This window comes from Agelaius phoeniceus, chromosome 7 (assembly GCF_051311805.1).
Source record: "Agelaius phoeniceus isolate bAgePho1 chromosome 7, bAgePho1.hap1, whole genome shotgun sequence".
NCBI lineage: Eukaryota > Metazoa > Chordata > Aves > Passeriformes > Icteridae > Agelaius > Agelaius phoeniceus.
The window spans coordinates 12,192,801-12,209,037 of NC_135271.1; the positions used below are offsets into that span (position 1 = coordinate 12,192,801).

At 53.5% G+C, this 16,237-nt stretch overlaps 1 protein-coding gene across 2 annotated transcripts in view; it reads left to right on the forward strand.

The window, feature by feature from the left end:
• SH3BP4 (SH3 domain binding protein 4) overlaps window positions 1-15,758 on the forward strand; it is a 33,824-nt gene extending 18,066 nt beyond the window's left edge. The window contains exons 2-6 of one of the 2 annotated variants that reach the window (XR_013182966.1): window positions 3,079-3,278; window positions 5,779-8,141; window positions 13,920-14,108; window positions 15,166-15,499; window positions 15,542-15,758. Coding sequence is in view for 1 of the 2 variants with exons in the window: in XM_077180983.1 (XP_077037098.1) it covers window positions 3,158-3,278; window positions 5,779-8,141; window positions 13,920-14,108; window positions 15,166-15,390 (2,898 nt within the window). In the remaining variant the exon portion in view is untranslated. Of the gene's footprint in view, window positions 1-3,078; window positions 3,279-5,778; window positions 8,142-13,919; window positions 14,109-15,165 lie in introns of both variants that reach the window. The other variant, XM_077180983.1, reaches the window with a different exon arrangement.
• The last annotated feature ends 479 nt before the right edge of the window (window positions 15,759-16,237 follow it).

The following is a 16,237-nucleotide window of genomic DNA, read 5'->3' on the forward strand; positions in this document are numbered from 1 at the left end:
CAGCCCCAGACCTGCTGCTGCTCCATGCCTGGGGGGACCTGAGGGAGCAGCTGGAGCTGTGCTGGGGATGTTCAGGTTGGATTTTAGGAAAAGACTCTTTCCCCAGAAGGTGCCCAGGCTCCCCAGGGAAGGTTAGATCCAGGGGCAGCACCATCCATGCCAGGAAGCTGTGAGGATGCACCCGTGGAAATCTGCTCACCAGCCCTTCCCTAAAGCTTCCTCCAGCTCCCAGCAAAGCCTGCTTAGGATTTGGGAAAGAAAAATGTCACCTCTGTGGGGCCCTGAGGGAAAAACCAGCGTGAAGAGCAGGTGTGGGTGCCTTTGAGGAGCTGCTGGCGCTGTCAGGGTGTGCTCTGATCGCCCACTGGTTTCCTTCCCCCCACCATTCATTTCGGATGCTGTCGGTGGCTTTGGGTATAAACAGATGGAGCTGGGTTTTCCCCTGCTCTATATTTAACCCCAGGCTAAATTTAAACCGCTTTCAGAGGAGTTTGCAGACCATTGTCTCGGTGATTTCTAAACAGATCTTGCCCCTTCCACCCTTTGTTTCTCCCCACTTGTCCCTTTTTTCCTCACACAGCCTGGATTTGAGGCTTTGCTGGTGACCTCTGCATTCCATGGACATTTTGGTCCATCCCCAGCCCCAAACCAGGGCTCCCATCCTAAACCCAGCCCGGGGGGAGGCTGGCCCCCATCTTTCAGTGTGTGTGTGCATCCCTGCATCCAGGAGGGACAGACAGACCCAGGATGCTGCTGTCAGGACAGGAAATACCTTTCCATTATCCCTCGCTTGTGTGTAGATTCCCACTGCCTTTGGAGGCCTCAGGGTTCCATGCAGAGGGAATTTTTCCAGCTGTTTCTCTACACAGCCACATCTGCCAGAGGCCTTTAGCAGGAAGTTTCCCATCTCCTTATATAAATAGAGGTGGGGGAGAGCATCCTTGCACATTCCAGGCTTGTGGATCCATCAGTGAGAACTGTCAAGGCTGTAGCTGCCATAATTAATATAAAATTCATTTGATGCAGGTGTTTCAAAACATATTCGTGGCTTACACTTGTTTTTTTTTTTCCTACTTCGTGCAGCGCTGCCCAAGCAGGGGGGAATTTTGGGACGCTGCAGCGGTTTTATTTTATTTTATTTTATTTTATTTTATTTTATTTTATTTTATTTTATTTTATATTTTTTATTTTATTTTATATTTTTTATTTTATTTTATTTTATTTTTTATATTTTATTTTATATTTTATTGTATTGTATTTTATTTTTTATATTTTATTTTATATTTTATTGTATTTTATTTTATTTTTTATTTTTATATTTTATTTTATTTTATATTTTATTTTATTTTATTTTATATTATTTTATTTTATTTTATTTTTTTAACAAGAATTGCCAAAATCAGTGAGGTGTGGGGTCTCTAGAGGGGAGGCACTGTGTTCTTGGGCTCTTTCCACACCACCTAGAAAAGCAGCAATCCCAAATGACATTAATAGGTGGAACTGGGTGGATGGTGAATGGTGCCAGCCAAGGGGAGCATCCTTCCTCCCTTCCTTGCTTCCTCTTGGAGGTTATTCCTCCTTATTCCTGGTTATTCCTGTTTATTCCTTTATCCTGCCCCTGGCAGCAGCTCCAGGTGCCCTCTCTTACCTGTCCCAGCTCTGATAAGCTCAGCCTTGACTCAAAGTCTGGTTTTCCCTGTGTTTATTCCCAGCAGGACCCGACAGGAGGGGAGGCTCTCCTCGAAGGGGAAATGTTTGCACACAGCTTCTCTCTTCCCTTTTCTGGCTCTGTGCATCCCTTCCAGCCAGCCACATTCCTGGCATACCAGCCCTGGGGATGGCTTGGGAAGCATTTCAAGCAGGCTGGAGTATCTCCTGCTCAGGCTCTCCCCTGCAAATTTCCTCTTGTTGCATTCCAGAAAAGGGCACCAAATCCTTCAGGAATTGCTGCTCCCCCTCACAGTGCCTGAGGAGACATCAGCTCTGTATTCCCACCTAAGGAATTTGGCTCTGGCTGATATTTTCTGTTGGATTTCATTTTCAAGCAGAGGGAGGAAAAGAATAAAAAAAAATTGCATGGGAGGGGGAGAAAGGAAGAGCAGCATTAGGAGTGGATGAAAATCCCTTTGTAAAACAAGGGATTTGGATATAACTTCTAATTAAAACTTCTGTGGTTAGGACCTGCTGGTGTTTTGCAGCCAGGCTGGAGTTTTGTGGCAGCTCTGAGGGAGCAGGAGGCAGGGGCTGAATCCAGAATTTCCAGGATGATCCCAGCTATGCCGGACAGCGTTCCTGCTCCCTGGTGCAAACCTAGAGTAGCAGCTCATGGTTCAGGCTGTGCTCCAGCCGTGCCTTCAGCCTTCCCTGCTTGTCCTGGCCCATCTGGCCCCTGTCCCAGCTCCAGAGGACACGGGTGACGTCAGGGAAGCTCTTGCCCATGCTTGCATCAGCCACCACGTTGGTGGTCGGAGTGTCCTGTGGGAACGGGCTCCTTTTCCTCTCAGCTCCACTGGGCTGATCCAGCTGCTCTTCCACGGGGGCTCTGCAAGTGTTTCTGCAAGTGCTTCTGGAAAAAAAAGAGGGAAAAATTTATTTTTCCTTAGTTTTTCCCTTTATTTGAATCGTATTCAGTGCAGGAAGGGATGTTGCTCTGCTTGGTTGGCCGGGTGAGGGGAGAACAAGTGGGAAGAGCCAGTCCCCATCCAAGGAGATGCTGCAGTAGGAGAGAGGGATGTGACCCCTTTGAACAGGGAAAAAGCCCAGTCCTGTGGGTCTTCCCTGCTCCCACAGCAGCCTGGTGCTTAGTGCTCTTATAATTGTGTTACAGCAACCTGCAAATGCTTGGGAAATGGGGAGGAGGGACCAATTTATAGTCCCAAAAAACTCCTAAAGGCCAGAGGGCTGCTTCAGTGGGGTTGTGTCCAGGGGTTTGCTGGCAGTGCTGTGGTCCCTGGGAGCATCCAGGTTGAGTTCCATGATGGGGTAAGGAGAGCAGGACAGGCTCTCCTGTATCGGAATCAGTGTCTGGGTGCCGTGGGGTGCTTTTCTAACAGCCTGGCCTCTGTCTGTGTCCCCCAGGCTGGTTCCCCGAGGTGACACCGGGCTCCCCATCGCCGGCAGAGGGGCCATGGCCATGTAGTGCCCGCCGGGAGCGGAGATGGCAGCGCAGAGGATCCGGGCGGCCAACTCGGGAGGGCTCCCGCGCTGCCGCTCCGAGGGCGCCCTCATCGACCTGGGCGAGGCCTTCGCGGCTGAGAGCGCCCTCTGCGACGTCAAAGGTGCTTGGGAATCATCCCCTTCCTCATCCAGGCCATCCCCACCCCTGGGAGGGCTCCAAAGGTGCTTGGGAATCATCCCCTTCCTCATCCAGGCCCATCCCCACCCCTGGGAGGGCTCCAAAGGTGCTTGGGAATCATCCCCTTCCTCATCCAGGCCATCCCCACCCCTGGAAGGGCTCCAAAGGTGCTTGGGAATCATCCCCTTCCTCATCCAGGCCATCCCCACCCCTGGAAGGGCTCCAAAGGTGCTTGGGAATCATCCCCTTCCTCATCCAGGCCCATCCCCACCCCTGGGAGGGCTCCAAAGCTGTCTGGACATCGCCCCCTCCTCACTCCAGGCCATCCTCACCCCTGGGAGGGCTCCAAAGATGCCTGGGTATCGCCCCCTCCTCATTTCAGGCCATCCCCACCCCTGGGAGGGCTCCAAAGGTGCCTGGGCATCGCCCCCTCCTCATTTCAGGCCCATCTCCACCACCTAGAAGGGCTCCAAAGGTGTCTGGGCATCCCCTCCTCCTCATTCCAAGCCATTCCCAATCCCTTTGGAGGGCTGGAAAGGTGTCTGAGCATCACTCCCTCCTCATTCCAGGCCATCTCCACCCCTGGGAGGGCTCCAAAGGTGCCTGGGCATCCCCTCCTGCTCATTCCAGGCCCATCCCCATCCCCTGGGAGGGCTCCAAAGGTGTCTGGGCATCCCCCCCTCCTCACTCCAGGCCCATCTCCACCCCTGGGAGGGCTTGGTGGCACCAACAAGGATCGTGACAAAAGTGTTTCCCTCACCCCAGCGTTGGGAGCCTGCGGGTTGCTCCTCCAATAATCCTTTTTTGTGAGGTTTTTTTTTTCAGCTTTTTTATTGCCTTTTTTTTTCTTTCCCTGCTGTGTTTTCCTTTTATGCTGTGGTCAGGTGGGAGGGGAATTGCTGCTCCCCTGGCAGGAGAGCATCCCAAGGAAAAGCTCCAGGGGGAAGCTGGAGAGCGCTGAGGGCCTTGAGAGTAAACAGGCACAAAGGAGATTGTTTTTGCAGGTGTAGCACCTGAATATCAAACACTTGCTGCAAATTAGATGGGTTTTAATGCAAAACCAGGAATTGCTCCTCTTCTCCAAGGGGTTTCAGCACATCCCTGTTAACCCCTGCATGCCCAGATGGAGGGACAAGGGAACAGCCACTTGCCTGTCTGATCTGACACCAAAAATGCTCCATCCTGCAGCATGACTGAGTTAACAGTGGCTTCCAAACCTAGCAGGCTGCCAAAAGAATTCCAGTTTGGAGTTTCGGTGCAGTTTCCCACTGGATGAGTGTCCCCACACCTTTGCCTGCTGGCAGATGAGCTGTTCAGGATGTGTACAAAACTCTTCCCCTTGGAATACTCAATCCCCCAGGCTATATTCAAAGAGCTTTCTTTGCTCAGCTGTATCTTCCCTTGCCCTGTTTTTATTGTGGCTGAGAAGTGCTGCCAGCCTGCGAGTGGAGGCTACAGGGATGTGCATTCTGAGCTCCCATCCCTTTGTCTCTGGGATTTTAAGGGCTTCCTGTGTTTTCTAAACTCCCTTTTCCTCCCACAGAGCTCTGTTGAAGCAGGTGCTGTCCCAGTTCCCTTGCAGCTCCCTGTTGGTTAAAATCCAGCTTTCCTTGTTTTCCTCAGACTCTCTGGGGAGGCAGCACACATTTAACCATTGATGAAACATCATCTGAAGCTTGTTTTTAGTGCTTTTTACAGAAACACGTCCTGGAAATGAGAGCAAAGCCAATAAATAGGGTGGCAGTGTAGGCTCAGCCCAGCCTGGGTGTAAATTGGGATCCCCTGGCAGAAAACTCTTCCACTGGCACTTCTGCAGGGGAGGTTGGAGCTGCTGCCAGGACCAGAACAGCAGTGTGAGAGGGAGGGGTGGGATTCTGTGAGGGTTCAACCTGGGTAACCTTCAGAACCACAGATTGGTTTGATTTGGGAGGGACCTGAAAGCAGGGACACCTTCCCCTAGCCCAGGTTGCTCCAAGCCCCATCCAACCTGGCCTGGAATACTTCCAGGGATTCAGGGGCAGCCACAGCTTCTCTGGGCATGTTTCAGATGTGCAGGAGAGGGGTTACAGCAGAGCAAGAGGGCTTTTAGCCTATAGGGAGAGTTATCTTGGGTTTGGATGAACTCTTTAGGGTAGAGAGGTGTGAATGTACCAGAAACAGTGGAGTTTTCTTGAAAAAATTTATGGAGAAAAATACCTGCAGGCTTGAGAGGTTGCCCAGGGAATCGGTGGACCTGCAAATGTTCAGAAAACACATAGATGTGGCACTTGGGGACATGGCTTAGTGGTGGACATGGCAGTGCTGGGTTAATGGTTGGACTCAATGGTCTTGGAGGCCTTTTCCAACTTTAATGGTTCGGTGATCCCAAAACCACCTTCATCACTTAAAACAGCATGGGATGGTGACCTGGAATAAAGGCTTCCAAGTCAGTGGTGGCTCTGCTGAGCATGTCTCACGCTGCTGTCTCCTCCTTGCCTCTGCAGTGCCTTCTCCCAGTGCCTTGCTGGTGGACAACCCCACGTCCTTCGGGAACGCCAAGGAAGTGGTGGCGATCAAGGACTACTGCCCCACAAACTTCACCACCTTGAAGTTCTCCAAGGGGGACCACCTGTACGTGCTGGACACGTCGGGAGGGGAGTGGTGGTACGCCCACAACACCACGGAGATGGGCTACATCCCCTCCTCCTACGTGCAGCCCGTCAGCCACCGCAACTCCTCCCTCACCGACAGCGGCGTCATCGACAGCCTGCTGGAGAGCCCCGACGAGGGCGTCAAGGAGCTGGACCTGCTCGGGGAGTGGACTGAAGGGAAGAGAAACTCTGCCAAATCCTACCACAACAACCCCTTCCTGAACGGAGTGCACACCAACCCGTTCCTGAACGGGAATTCTCAAGCGGCACCCAGCTCGGACAAAGAGTCCAACTCCAGCGTGGCTGTGGATTTGTTGCTCTTCGACACGGCCGCTCCCACGGCGGCTCTCCCCGCTTCAGCTGCCAACAGCAGCCTGGGGAACCTTTTTGATGAGTTTCCCTCCACCAACAGGCTGGATGTGGAGCAGCCTGTGAGGAGGGACAACCCCTTCTTCCGAAGCAAACGCTCCTACAGCTTGTCCGAGCTGTCGGTCCTCCAGGCCAAGTCGGATGCGCCGGCGTCGTCAGGTTTCTTCAGCGGTTTGAAGTCTCCCACCCCTGAGCAGTTCCAGAGCAGGGAGGATTTTAGGACAGCGTGGCTGAATCACAGGAAGCTGGCTCGGTCTTGCCATGACTTGGATTTGCTTGGCCAGAATCCCGGCTGGGGTCAGACGCAGCCGGTGGAGACCAACATCGTGTGCAAGCTGGACAGCTCTGGCGGGGCCGTGCAGCTGCCCGACACCAACATCAGCATCCACGTGCCCGAGGGCCACGTGTGCCCCGGCGAGACGCAGCAGATCTCCATGAAGGCCATGCTGGACCCACCGCTGGAGCTGAACAGCGACAAGTGCAGCACCATCAGCCCCGTGCTGCAGATCAAGCTCAGCAACATGGAGGTGAAGACCTTCATCATCCTGGAGATGAAGGTGTCGGCGGAGGTCAAGAGTGACGCGGTGAGCAAGAGCCTGGTGGGGCTGCAGTGCCTGCGCAGCGACATGAAGGAGGGGCCCTACACGCCCATGCAGCTGAGCTACTCCTACGGGGACACCATCCAGGTGCAGCTGGAGAATCTGGAGCCCTGCATGTACATCGCGGCCGTGGCGCAGGGCCAGAACATCCTCTACCCTTACACCGTATGGGATTACATCAGCAAGAAGATCACGGTGGGCGTCTACGGCCCCAAGCACATCCACCCTTCCTTCAAGACCGTGGTGGCCATGTTCGGCCACGAGTGCGCCCCCAAGACCCTGCTGGTCAACGAGGTCACCAGGCAGTGCCACAGCCCGGCTCCCGTCGCCCTGCAGCTCTGGGGGAAGCACCAGTTTGCCCTGTCCCGGCCCCAGGACCTCAAGCTCTGCATGTTCTCCAACATGACCAACTACGAGGTGAAGGCCAGCGAGCAGGCCAAGATCGTGCGGGGCTTCCAGATGAAGCTGGGCAAGGTCAGCCGCCTCATCTTCCCCATCTCCTCCCATGACCCCAACGAGCTGTCGGACTTCACGCTGAGGATACAGGTCAAGGATGACCAGGATGCCATCCTCACCCAGTTCTGCGTCCAGACGCCGCAGCCACCACCAAAGAGCGCCATCAAACCCACGGGGCAGAGGCGGTTCCTGAAGAAGAACGAGGTGGGGAAGATCATCCTCTCCCCGCTGGCTGCCACCGCCAAGTATCCAGTTTTTCAGGACCGGCCAGTGTTGAGCCTCAAGTATGGGAAGCTGCTGAAGACGGTGGTGAGGCAGAGCAAGAACCACTACTTGCTGGAGTACAAGAAGGGAGACGTCATCGCCCTCCTCAGTGAGGAGAAGATCAGGTTGAAAGGCCAGCTGTGGACCAAGGAGTGGTACATCGGCTACTACCAGGGCAAGGTCGGCCTCGTGCACACCAAAAACGTGCTGGTGGTGGGGAAGGTCAAACCCAGCTACTTCTCCGGGCCGGACCTCACCACCAGCCTGCTGCTGGAGCAGATCCTGAGGCCCTGCAAGTTCCTGACCTACATCTACGCCTCAGTGAGGACTCTGCTGATGGAGAACCTCAGCAGCTGGCGCTCCTTCGCCGACGCCCTGGGCTACCTGAACTTGCCGCTCAGCTTCTTCTGCCGGGCGGAGCTGGACAGCGAGCCGGAAAGAGTGGCCTCCGTGCTGGAGAAGCTGAAGGAAGACTGCAACAGCGTGGAGAACAAGGAGAGGAAGTCCTTCCAGAAGGAGTTGATGACGGTGAGTCTGAGGCCCGGCAAAGGGGGGCTTTGTTCCTGGCTCTGCAGAGGGAGCAGGGGAGGTGGCAGTTCCCTAATTCAGTCTTTAGAGAGTGAAGTCCACCTTGAAGGTCTTCTGAGGACTGCTGAGCACTGCCAGGTGGGAGTCCAGCCCTGTGGTGAGTGGGATCTTGGTTCAGCAGGATCATGGCAATAATGAGGGATGTGCTGAGGTGCTTGGAATTCCAGAATCACACCATGGCTTGGGTTGAAAGAAACCTCAAAGCTCATCCAGTCCCACCCCTTGCCATGGGCAGGGACACCTTCCACTGTCCCAGATCACTCCAAGCCCTGTCCAACCTGGCCTGGAACACTTTGAGGGATGGGGAGGCTTTTTTTTGAATGGCACCTCTGAGCTGGGATGTTTTACACATTACAAATGGAAATGTGTGACTTGCTCCATGTCTTGAAAGGAATTTGGGAAGAGTGCTGCCTGCCAGTATTTCTAGGATGCCGTTAGCAAGTAAATCCCTCACAAAATATCATCTCCACGATCGTTTCTAGCACTTAATAGGAAGTGAGCCAAAGAAAATACAGGGCAAAATGTCTGGGAGAGATTTGCAGCTCCTTCCCGTTCCGTGCTGTCCCACAGGAGCAGAATAACTGAGTTATGGAGAAGAGCATGGTTTAAAATGTCAATTGGATTAAGGAATAGCGGCGGCCTTGCTTGGCAAAATGAAATTACAGCAAAAGGGGACTGGAGCTGAGTGGAGGAGTTCAGTTCTCACACTCCTTTTAGGGAAAAGGGGGGAATTTAAGGGTTGAGTAGCAGGTGTTATGAAGAGTATGGAATCCATTGTTACTCGTGGAAATGTTGTCTGGAGAGCTCCCTGTGCCCAGGTACCACTCTGGGGCCTGTGGGGCGATGTTTCAGCTCTGACTTTCAGCTTTCAGGTTGTGCCACCAACGCTGCTCCTGTTGCAGGGTTCTCCTGGCCATCAGTGACCCTTTCCTCACCCAGGATTGGAAAATCCCCCCTGTTTCCCCCACCCCAAGGGAGGGTTTGCTCCTTTAATCATCAGGTTCAATGATTGTTGGGATGAAATCCGTGCTGCTCTTGCTGGATGCTTCCGGGACTTGTTTGCTTTACCTGTTTGCAAACCCCCAAGGTGTTGCTTTTATCTCTCCCCATTGTTTTCAGGGATCCCAGGCAGTGTGTAGGTCATGGAGAATCTTCACGGGGAGACAAAGGGAAAGATAAGGCTCAGGGAGCTGCTGACTCCAGGGGAGGGCTGGGAGCTGCAGGAAAACATCCTGCTCCCCTGTGGCTGTCAGGAGAGCAGAGTCCCAGGGCAGGTTTTATTCTCCTTGTTTGTCTAATCCTGCTCTCTGTGAGGCTGAGCCTGCGGATAAAGGATGAGCTCCCTTCTTGGTGGAACATGATGCTGCCTCCAAAACCCCTGGCTGCCGTCAAATCCTCCTCAGCCTATGGAGAAATTAGATTGAGCCTGTTGAAAGAAGAAAATAATGATGTTTCAGGGGATGGCAATGGAGCACTAATGGATTTTATTGTGTTCAAATCTGATTTTATTTGTAACAAATGGACTGGCTTTCTGGCAAGGGGAGCCAGCTGCACTAAGCTCCAGTGTGGCCATTTCAGCTGAAAGAAAGTTGGTTGTCTCCCCTCAAAAGGGCTGGGAAGGAAGAAGTAGAAGCAGGATTATCAGTGTTGAGTACACAAAGCGCCAGTGGCAGAGTCGTGCACCAGCAGCCAAGCAAGGGAAAGCCTGGTCATGATGACTGGTTAATCAGTAATCTGCCTTTAATTACTACTTCTCTAATCAGGCACCAGCACTGGAGTGTGAAGGTAACTGGGGGGGATGTGGCTCAGGAGTTGCTCAGCAGAGAGGGAAAGCTCTCCCTCCTTCCTCTCTGCCCCTTGGAAGCAGGCAGCACATGGATGGCTCGGATAAAAAAGCTGGGCAGGGATTCAAGAAGATTTCATTGCCCCAGATGCCTGGCCCGTGGGGTTAGACCTGCCCTGAGACACAGCTTTTCTCCCTCCCTGGTTGTCAGAGAGACTCTCATTTATCATCCTTCCAACAGACTCTGCTGTTGGGAAAAACACAGCTCTGCTGGGAACGGCCCCTGGCACGGCAGCAGGGAGCTGAGGGGAGGAAACTCTGAGCTTGTTCTTCTCCAGGCAGCTTGTAAAGGTCACACAGGAGATGAGCTTGGGATATTTTTTTTTCCCCTCCCATTGTTTTGTTTGCTCTGACTCGCGGTATCCAGGTATCCATGTGCTGCTGCCTGGCTCCTGCCAAGAGTTTCTGCTTGTCCCTGGTGTGTGCAGGCCTCAGAGAGCTGCTGGGGGGCTGGAGCTGTCCTAGAGTCCTGCAGGTCAGGGTGTCCATAGCTTTGGGTTGGAAGGGACCTTAAAGCCCATCCCTTTCCACCCCCTGCCATGGGCAGGGACACCTCCCACTATCCCAGGCTGCTCCAAGCCCCGTTCAGCCTGGCCTGGGACACTTCCAGGGATGTGAGGCCACATCTCTGAGCAGCCAGTGCCAGGGGGGCCTCACCACCCTCAGCATACTGAGATCCAGCTGGGCATCGTGTCCAAGGGAATTACCCTGGAGGCAGTGCAAGACTTGATGAGGTAAAAGAAAAAAAATCAGTATTTAAGGCTGAGAGTATGAATTTTAAACATGTGAGATGACTTTGGAAGTGGTGACAGCCAAAACAGTGAGTGAGAGAGATGTTTGATGCCCAAACAAGGGTTATTTTGGGGAACACTTGTACAGACACAACTTTTTTGGGTCAAAACCTGACTGTATCCTAGAGAGGATGGTGAGCCAGGAGCCTGTGCAGGAGCATCCTCTCACCTCGTGGCTCTCATGGTCTCCTTGGGGACACAGGGTCTTTATCCCTGGGTTTGAGGAAGTCCCAGGGGGGAGCTGTTTTTCCTCCACAGTGCTGCTTTCCTTCATTAGGAAATGGGATTCTGCATTTCAAAGCTGGGATGTAAATTCAGCCTCCCCTGGATGCCTTTTAAGTTGAGGTGTTTCTGCTTTGAACTGGGATTTGAATATCAAACACCCTCTTTGCTCTTTGCTGGGCTGGCCCAGCCGGTTCCCAGCTGCTCCCAGGGGAATAAACAATAAACAATAAATATTTCCAAGGGCTCTGGCAAAGCACAGCCCAGGTCACACCTGGCTGATGAGGGATGGAGACACAGTGAGTGGACCCAGCTATCCTGGGAGGCTTGTCCAGGGCAAGGGAGGAGGATGGAAACAATTGTGGTGTAATCCCACTGGAAGATTAAGCCTGCTGAGCTAATCCCGGTGTCTCGCCACTGTTTCCTGTAATATTCCCCCTCAGGCTTCCACCTTGGCTTCTGGGATGCCTTGCACCCTATCCCCTGGTGTCCTGTCACCTGTGCCTGTGGGACTGGAGCTGCCAGGGCACAGCAGGTGGTGCTGTGGCCATCAGAGTCAACCAGAGCCACCCATCTCTCCCGGAGTTGTTGTTTTGATTGATTTCAGGTGATTTTGCAGCTCTTTGATGTGGTGCCCTCCCGGGTGTTTTCCTTGCTGCTGCTTTGTTGTTCACCTGGAGCAGGGGAATCCATCTCCTGCAGCTCCATCCTTCTGAACCCAGCTCCAGGCACTGCCTCTGACCTCGGGCAGGAGATGGGAGCAGCTCCTTCATCCTGCTCCCCCAAAGGCCAGGCTGTGCAGGGATTGGCATCCAGCTGCCTGGAAAGGCAGGGTTGGGCATGTTCAGCCTGCCCCTTCCTTAGGACCCTGCAGAGAGGGAGCTGGGTCCAGAGGGGGTGGAGGATCCAGAGGGGAGCTGGATCCAGAGAGGGTGATGGGTCCAGAGAGGGAGCTGGGGGGAAGCTGTATCCAGAGAGGGTGGAGGATCCAGAGGGGGGAGCAGGATCCAGAATGGATGAAGGATCCAGAGAGGGTGGAGGATCCAGAGGGGGAGCTGTATCCAGGGAGGGAGCTGGATCCAGACAGTGTGGAGGATCCAGAGGGGGTCCAGGATCCAGAGGAGGAGCTGGGTCCAGAGGGGGAGCTGGATCCAGAGGGGTGCAGGATCCAGAGAGAGTGAAGGATCCAGAGAGGTTGGAGGATGCAAAGAGGGTGGAGGATCCAGAGAGGCTGGAGGATCCAGAGAGGTTGGAGGATGCAAAGAGGGTGGAGGATCCAGAGGGGGTGGAGGATCTAGAGGGGAGCTGGATCTGGAGGGGCTGCAGGATCCAGAGAGGGTGATGGGTCCAGAGAGGGAGCTGGAACCAGAGGAGAGCTGGATCCAGAGAGGGTGTAGGATTCAGAGGGGGAGCAGGATCCAGAGGGGAGCTGATCCATGGGCTGTAGGAGAGGAGGTGGTTCGGTTCTGGAGCAGGTGTGTGAGATCTAAACACTCCTGGAATGTCTTTTTGCCAAGCCAAATGTGCTCCTTTGGATGGATTTTCCCTGCTTGTTGAACAAGGGGGTTTATGGCCTCCCTGGCTCCCACAGGAAGCCGGTGTCGGCACTTTGGAGGAGCAGGCACGTGCTGGGCTGCAGCTGTGATTAGAGCCCAGCTCAGCTCTAAGCTGGGAGCAGATAAGGGGGAAATCAGTGTGCATTTGCTTTGCAAATCGCTGGAGTGGTTTCAGATGTTCCCATCTTCCCTCCCCCAACTGTCCCCGTGCAGTATCCAGTGGGAGGATTTAACCCTTCTTTGCCCCAGAGCCAAACCTGGATATTCCCAGACGCCTGTGTTGGGAGGGGGTGTCAGGATCCAGAGGGGCAGAAAGGGGATTCTGGTCACTTTGGGAATCACCTTATCCTGATGATTTCCACAAGAACCATCCCCGTGCTGCTGTGAAGGAGTGGGTGGGGTCTGTTTGCTTGATTTCCATTTTTAATAACATCAAAGCCCCCCCTGAGGTTCAGGATGGGATTTGCCCTGGCTCTTGGGTTGCTGCTGCTGGGACTGTTGTGGTCCAGAGGCTCTGGCAGAGGCTGTGGGAGCCCTGGGGAGTGGGATGATGATCCTGGCACTCAGATCCCATCCTCTGAGAATGAACACTGCCATTAAACCCTTCCTTTTCCAGGGCTGCACTGGGGCTTCTCCCCTACTGCAGCTTCATCCCACTCTGAGGGGATTTTAATGTGATTTGACACTTCAAGGCAGGAGCTAACCCCACTCCATCCTTTTTTGCCTGACTAAATCATTCCTATCTAGAAAACCCAGACTGATGCATTTGCTCTTTCCACTTCAAAACCATTTGTGGAAAATCTCAGCTTTTAGGACAATAAATGATGCAGGAAGAGGAGGAGGAGAAGAGGAGGAGGAGAAGAGGAAGAACATCCCAAACTGAGCAGTGGTCCTGTAGTGTCAGAGTCTTCACCAGGGTCTCAGTACCCCAGTCCCCCCCAGGTTCCATCCCAGAATGTCCTGGCTGTGCCTTGCCCTCTGCTCTGAAGGATCCTGGAGCTCTGGGGTGGAGTCTGGATTAGTTCCCTTGATTAAAAGCATCTGTTGTCCTCAGCCCCTGGGATGCTTTAAACTGCTTAAGGTGGGGCCTGGACGTCTCAGGAGGGGCTGCCTGGAGAACCAGGCTGCAAACCCCATCCAGAGGGGTCCAGCACTTTGTTCAATTAATGGGATTATTCTCTTGCCAAGCCTGCTGGCCTCATTTCCCCAGCTGTCACTAAAAAGGAGGCAGGAGGATTTTTGGGATGCTCCAGGGGTGAGCTCACCCGGCCTTGACTCCCTGCTTGCTTTTCCCCATGTCCTGCAGGCCCTGCTGAAGATGGACTGCCAGGGGCTGGTGGTGAGGCTGATCCAGGACTTTGTGCTGCTGACCACGGCCGTGGAGGTGGCCCAGCGCTGGCGGGAGCTGGCCGAGAAGCTGGCCAAGGTGTCCAAGCAGCAGATGGACGCCTACGAGGCCCCGCACCGCGACAAGAGCGGCTCGGTGGACAGCGAGGTGAGGGCAGGCAGGCCTGGATCTTCACAGATCCTGGAACTGGCTGGAAAACACCTTCCAGGTGTTGGAGTCCAACCTTTGAGCCAGACCCACCAGGTTAATGGTTGGGCCCAATGGTGTTAAAGGCCTTGATGGTCTTAAAGGGCCTACAAGGCCCCGCACTACGATAAGAGCGGTGAGGTAAGGGCAGGCACGCCTGGTTCTCCACAGATCCTGGAATTCTCTTGTCTGGAAAACACCTTCAAAGTGTTGGAATCCAGCCTTTGAGCCAGCACTGCCAGGCCCACCAGTTTAATGGGGGAGCCAAATGGTCTTAAAGGGCCTTAATGATGTTAAAGGGCCTACGAGGCCCCGCACCGTGACAAGAGCAGCTCGGTGGACAGCGAGGTGAGGGCAGGCACACCTGGATCTCCACAGATCCTGGAAATCACTTGGCTGCAAAACACCTTTAGGTGTTGGAGTCCGACCTTTGACCCATCACTGCCAGGCCCACCAGGGTTGGGCCCAGTGGTCTTAAAGGGCCTACAAGGCCCCGCACCATGAGAAGAGCGGCTCAGTGGACAGCAAGGTGAGGGCAAGCACGCCTGGTTCTCCACAAATCCTGGAACTCTCTTGGCTGGAAAACACCTTCAAGGTGTTGGAGTCCAGCCTTTGAGCCAGACCCACCAGGTTAATGGTTGGGCCCAATGATCTTAAAGGACCTTAATGGTGTTAAAGGGCCTACAAGGCCGGTGAACAGTGAAGTGAGGGCAGGCACACCTAGCTCTCCACAGATCTTGGAATTCTCTTGGCTGGAAAAGATTTTCAAGGTGTTGGAGTCCAGCCTTTGAAGCAGCACTGCCAGGCCCCCCAGGTTAATGGTTGGGCCAAATGGTCTTAAAGTCCTTTCCAACCCAAACAATTCCATATTTCTCTGGAGGTTCCTCCAGAGCACACTCCCCTCCGAGGAGCACAGGGATCTGAGGGTGTTAGGGGACTGTTTTCCCAGGAATGTGCCTGTTTTGGGATGCTGGCTGAGCTCTGATGCCCACCCACCTGTGTCCCCCTCTCTCCCCAGGCCATGTGGAAGCCGGCCTACGATTTCCTGCTGACCTGGAGCAGCCAGATGGGGGACAGCTACAGGGACGTCATCCAGGAGCTGCACACGGGGCTGGACAAGATGAAGAACCCCATCACCAAGCGCTGGAAGCACCTCACGGGCACCCTGATCCTCGTCAACTCCTTGGACATGCTGAGGGCAGCAGCCTTCAGCCCCCAGGACCACGAGGATTTTGCCATCTAGCCCGTGGTTGTCCACTTCTCCTTGGCTGGGAATTTTTTTTCCTCTGCTTTCCCCTGCCCTGCTCTCCCTTTGACTTTAAGGAGAAGAAGTGGAGGGTGGGTTTGAAGAGGCCAAAATTTGGCCTTCAAACCCTCCCCTTGGGTTTGAAGAGGCCAAAGTTTGCAAGTTCTCCACCAGGACTGGAAATCAGCAGGAGATATCCCACCCTGATGGGAGTTCATCTGGAAGGGGATGGCTTTTCATCCAGTTAAACTATTTCTTACTGAAAAAATAAAAAAACTTTCAGAAGGGCAAAGGGGCGGGGAGGGATCCCAAAAGAGATCACATTTTCTAGGCATTTACAAATAAAAGTCTAATTTTTGTAACGAGCAGTAGAAGTTGTGACCACTTTGGGGAGGGGTGGGGGAAGCTGTGGCTGGTTTTAGGTTGTAGAAACTGCTTTGAAATGATGGGGTGTGAGACAATTTTGAGTCCTGTAAATATATATTTTAGGAGGAAGCACAGTAAATGCCCTTTCCCCCCACTACAGGCAGGTTTGGGGTTACCAGCTGTGACTAAAGCACCACAGGAACTTAGGCTGTCCCTAAATTTGGGATGTGTTCAGCCCAAGGAGCACCTTGCCCCAAAAAACACATTTTTAAAAAATTTTAAATTTTATTTTATTTTATTCACAGGCCCTGTGAGCATTTTGGTTGATTTTTGGGTTATTTCCATGTCTCTGCAGACGTGGATTTTCTTGTTTGTGGCCAGGGAGTTGCCTGTTCCTGTTTTTTAACCAAGAGGAGCTCCTTCCCACCTGAATGTGGTGCAGGACACCTCTGGAAGAAGCTGGAGGTTTGGGGCTTGC